We start from the raw sequence: 5,101 nt of genomic DNA, 5'->3' as shown, positions 1-5,101 counted from the left end.
TCACCAAAAAAAAAAGAGAGAAATATATATATATATATATATATATATATGTATATGTGTAATTTTTGTGGAAATCATAATATTTTATTATTTATTTGAAATAAATCTTTTGTAACATTATATACTGTCACTTTTGATCAATTTATTGCATCCTTGCTGAATAAAAGTATGTATTTATTTCCTTCAATCAATCAATCAACAAATATTGCTGATCCCAAACTTTTTAACAGTAGTGTACATGTATATACTGTATACATAATTTTTTAGGATTTGTGACAGTTCATGTGTGTAGAATGTTGTTGTCGTCTTTTTGTGGATTTTAGTAATAGATTTGTACACATGCTCTTTATTATTGTATGTCCTTATAATCAATTCAATTACTATAATATTAAAACACATTGTGACATTTGAGTTTAGATGGCAACTATTAAGGATCTTCAGTATGTGTATATATTTTACCTAATTAATAAATGCCTTTACTGTCACTTTTGATCGATTCAGTGCATCCTTGCTGAAAAAAAAAAATTATATACATAGATAAAATGTATAGAATTAATGTATAAATATGTAATATTATAATATTTTACTTAAAGAAATTTCAGCATATAAGATGTTTTACCAATTAGCATAAGTTAAATTCATTAAGCAAACGCTACCATGAGGTATCCCTTAAATTGTACATACAAATATACTTTACAGTTTACATTCTGGGATTTGTAGTTCTCTTTGGCTGAAGACACGCACGACCCTATGAATTATGGAACTACATATCCCAGCAGCATTAGTTCAGCCTAAAGTCGCAACAGCTGATTGTCAAATAGGAAACTAGCAATGTCTACCGTGTGCGGAGACGGAAGGGTCTCAGCGATGGAGTGCGGAGATAAATCGTCTATGCGCTGCCCAAGGTACGTTTTAAGCTCTTTACCCCCTAACCTCAAAGTTATTAAGACTCCTGTTTTCTTAATTATGTGTGTAACGTTATACATAATTTCGATGGTTGACCTGTCTCGCGCGTGGTGCTGGAGTCACTGCTGCATCTGCATCTCGCGTGTTTCTCTAAGACTTTACAACACACAAGTTAATCATACACGTCTGGTAATATTTATAAACGCCTCCTAGAATGACAAGAAGTGTGGATACTCGTTTCGACAATAAGCAAATGATTATGAAATGATGACCCTGTTTCCTTGTCTTGTTTTAGTCTATCAATATTTTCCGTGCGTCTCTCCACAAAATCTGGTCCTTAAATATGTTTCAAATGGCTTCTTTTTAAAATGTACTGTGGGTAAATTTGTGTTTCTGCTCACTGTTGGTGTACAGCATAGTAGTGCCTCTGAGTGACTCTTATTTGCATAGCTATGTAATATCATCATCACCGTTATATCTGTGGACCGTTTCTCAGCCACACCTAATTAACGTACATGTAACTAAACTACTTACTGCACAACATGTGAACAAAACCTGTAGTCGAGTTGGTTTCACGTGGTTGGTTGGTTTCTCATGTATAGATAGTGTTTTGAACTAATACATAGAATAAATTATGAAAGCACAAAATGGTTTGTAATGGTTTACGCTATACACTGTAACTGTATTATAGTTTATATATTTCTGAAGCTGAGCTCTCACTCTCTCCTCGTGTTTGCTTTGAGTCACAGCTGGCTCATTCAACCCTTTATGAGCAGAGCTCATGTTACTGTATATTTACACACAGCCAGCTGCTGTTGGGAATGTTCTCCATGTGTGTAAACTGATATGTGTAGGATTGAAGTGGAAAGAGGACGTCTTGACCTTTGGGAGCGAAATCTAATAGGAGAATAAAAGGTTTAATAGGTTATTGTCACACAAAGAATCATACAGCACATAGATGCACCAATACATCCATGATTATGGATCAGCTCTTCTGGTTTTTGAATATACTTCTTTTAGGTTACTATATACAGGTGCATCTCAATAAATTAGAATGTCGTATGAAGTATTCTAATTTGTTGAGATAGTGAATTGGTGGGTTTTTGTTAAATGTGAGCCAAAATCATCACAATTAAAAGAACCAAAGACTTAAACTACTTCAGTCTGTGTGCATTGAATTTATTTAATACACGAGTTTCACAATTTGAGTTGAATTACTGAAATAAATGAACTTTTCCACGACATTCTAATTTATTGAGATGCACCTGTATAGGTTACTATATATTCAGAAGTTTGGTAAAGTCAGTAAGATGTTTTTAAAGAAATTAACTTTTTTACATTTAGAATTATTGTATATGTACAATTAATGTATAATTTTACATTTATAATTCTTTCATTAAATAATTATTTCATTAAATTGATCAAAGGTCATAATAAGGGCATTTATGATGAGAGATTTCTGTTTCAAATAAATGCTGATCTTTTGAACTTTCTATTCATCCAAAAATTCTGGGGAAAAGTATTGTAGTTTCCACAAAAATATAGACAGCAATCCCTTTTTAACATCAATAATAATAATAAATGTTTCTTGAGCAGTTCAGCATATCAGAATGATTTCTGAAGGATCATGTGACACTGAAGACTGGAGTAATGATGCTGAAAATTCAGCTCTGATCACAGGAATCAATTACATTTTAAAATATATCATGCAGTAATCTGATGCAGTAATCAGAAAACAGTTCTTTAAAATTGTTTAAAATATTATTGCATATACTGTGTTTTTGATCAAATAAATGCAGCTTTGGTGAACATTTACTGACCCCAAACTTTTAATTTAAATAATATTCTGCATGCATGTATGTATGTATGTATATTTATAAAAAAGTATGTATGTTTTGTAACATAAAACAAATATTATAATAATTTAATTTTAAAAATGGCTGTGCTGCTTAATATTTTATAGAAACCTTTGATGCATTTTATTTTCAGGATTCTTTGATGAAAAGAAAGATAAAAAAAACAGCATTTAAAAAAAAAAACAGCATAAAAATGTCTTACTGTTATTTGTGATCAGCGTAATGCATCCTTGCTGAATAAAAGTATTAATATAAATAATTAAAATATATAATATTGTTATACTTTGTGGCAGTTTATGTGTGTATAACAACTATATTAGGCTACTGTTCTCATCTTTTTTGGTGGATTCTAATAATAAGTTTTGTATACAGGTATATGTTATTATAATCAGTTATTACATCATTACTATAATAGTAAAGCATCTAGTAATTACTGGGACTTTTTTTTTTTAGTTTGCGACTAATACATCTTAATACACACAGACAGAACACAGTTTGATATATATTTGTGGATGTGCATGCGCTGTAACATTACATTCAGTACTGGCTGGGATACTGAGTTTCATCATGATGTTTGTGAGGGGTGTCCCGCGAGGGGGTCAGGTGGAGATACGCCCCACAGGACGGGCTGGTTGATAAGGTGATCGCAGAGCCCTAGGGTGTAATGAAGAGTATGCACAGACCTCATGACACGACACCTGCTGTCACGGTCCAGCGCTCTCGCCTCACAGAGCAGCCTGATTTGTTTATGTTCCACGCCTAAGAACACAATTCAAAAGTGCTCCTCTCGATCTCTCCAGTCAGAGTGTCACAGACCGATGAGCTGCCCCATAAGAGGCAAGCGGAGGGGGGCGTGTGCTCTGCGTGTTTCCAACCTGCTGCTATTAATACATAATCTGCAGGATACGTTATCCTCTTACGTTTGTTGGCAGGGTCTATAGTAGCGCGTTAGAGAGAGAGAAAGAGAGAACGGTTTGTCTTGAATGGTCCCAGCCCACTAAACACTTGTGACAGAGAAATCAAAACCAAACCGACATAGAAAGCACAGTTTTGTTTTCCTCCCCTCTGCTTCACTTTCGTTTTCTCCCTGTTCTGTGGCTCTCCTCGGCTTGACAGAGGGCAGGCGCTCTAGCGTCTGTGTATGTGTGCGTCCCAGCGCTGATCTTTCGTCTGTCTGTCTCTGCGCGCCTGTCATGAACACACTCCCAGCGTACTCTGGAGCCAGGATCTCAGGCTGCTGGGCTCTTAGGGCAGATGGAAGGTAAGCCTGGTAACTTGAAGTCATTTTCAGAGCATCTTTGTGTCTATCCTCCTCAGGTGTGTTGGACGCTCTTGAGTTGCAATTGTATGGTAAATTCAGCTGTTGCTGACAGGACTCTCTGCTTGCTGTGTTTTTTCAAGCTGACTTGCATCCAGGGCCAGTGTTCTAACAAATAATGCTACCTATCAGATTATGCTACCAACACTGTATTTACCCTACTGTAAGGGTAGGTTTAGGGTTGGGGTAGGTGTACATGTTAATAAAGCCTCACACCTTATTAATATCATGCTGGAAGCAAAATCTGATAGGTAGCACTTTTTGCTATCGAATTATGCTACCATCTGTTTTAATGGGAGGTAGCAAAATCTGAAAGGGTAGCACAAATCTAGGCGAACTAGGTAGCCGCCTAAGGCGGCAGCACAGTCAGGGAGGCAAAAAGGACAGAGATTTTAGTTTATCTTTTGGGCATTCTTTGGAATTATTGCACTCGTATCAACAAGTTATCACCCCTTAGTTATTCTAACTCTAAATTAACTTAGCTTCATAGTAATGCCGCTCCCGTGCTGTGCCCCACCTGAGCGGCGTCAATATCACATGCAAAACACCCTCATGTACTTCCATAAATGTCATCAAAATGAATAAAACTATCCGGACATGAATGACTTTTGCTACTGGTGATGTCTGATGAGTTTTAAAGCCTGACACGCGCTTCTGAAAGGTAAGATTATAGCCGACTGTGAGAGAAAACATGGCGGAGACACAGGTGGATACATCTAAAAACAAACAAACAAAAAAAAACACTGTTTTGGACCAAAACCGTATTTTGTTTTTTTAGCAGGTAGCCTAGATATTTAGCCTTTATAATTTGTAACGCTACGAACAGTGTTTAATTTGTAAATTGCGAGGTCCCGGAATAAAGCAGGGAGACGGATCCGGCAAGTGATCAGAGGATGGAGAGGTAATGGAGCATTCGCGCAATCATTTAGTGGACCCACTTGATTACCAGCTTGCATCAGTTGCTTTTATAGTATGCACATATACTCTAAAAATCATGGTTATTTTATTGCAACATTTTTTT

At 36.0% G+C, this 5,101-nt stretch overlaps 1 protein-coding gene across 4 annotated transcripts in view; it reads left to right on the top strand.

Annotated features, from left to right (window-relative positions):
* The first annotated feature begins 811 nt into the window (after positions 1-811).
* Positions 812-5,101, top strand: part of LOC107697006 (uridine-cytidine kinase-like 1) — a 31,668-nt gene continuing 27,378 nt past the window's right edge. For 2 of the 4 annotated variants that reach the window (XM_016497615.1, XM_016497616.1), the window contains exon 1: positions 812-905. In XM_016497615.1, coding sequence (XP_016353101.1) covers positions 832-905 — 74 coding nt within the window. In that variant the 5' untranslated portion in view covers positions 812-831. Of the gene's footprint in view, positions 906-3,711; positions 4,024-5,101 lie in introns of those variants that run through there. The other 2 variants (XM_016497618.1, XM_016497621.1) reach the window with 2 other exon arrangements.

The sequence above is a fragment of the Sinocyclocheilus anshuiensis genome, unplaced genomic scaffold, assembly GCF_001515605.1.
Source record: "Sinocyclocheilus anshuiensis isolate Anshui unplaced genomic scaffold, SAMN03320099.WGS_v1.1 scaffold130, whole genome shotgun sequence".
NCBI lineage: Eukaryota > Metazoa > Chordata > Actinopteri > Cypriniformes > Cyprinidae > Sinocyclocheilus > Sinocyclocheilus anshuiensis.
This window is presented reverse-complemented; position numbering and strand designations above follow the sequence as displayed.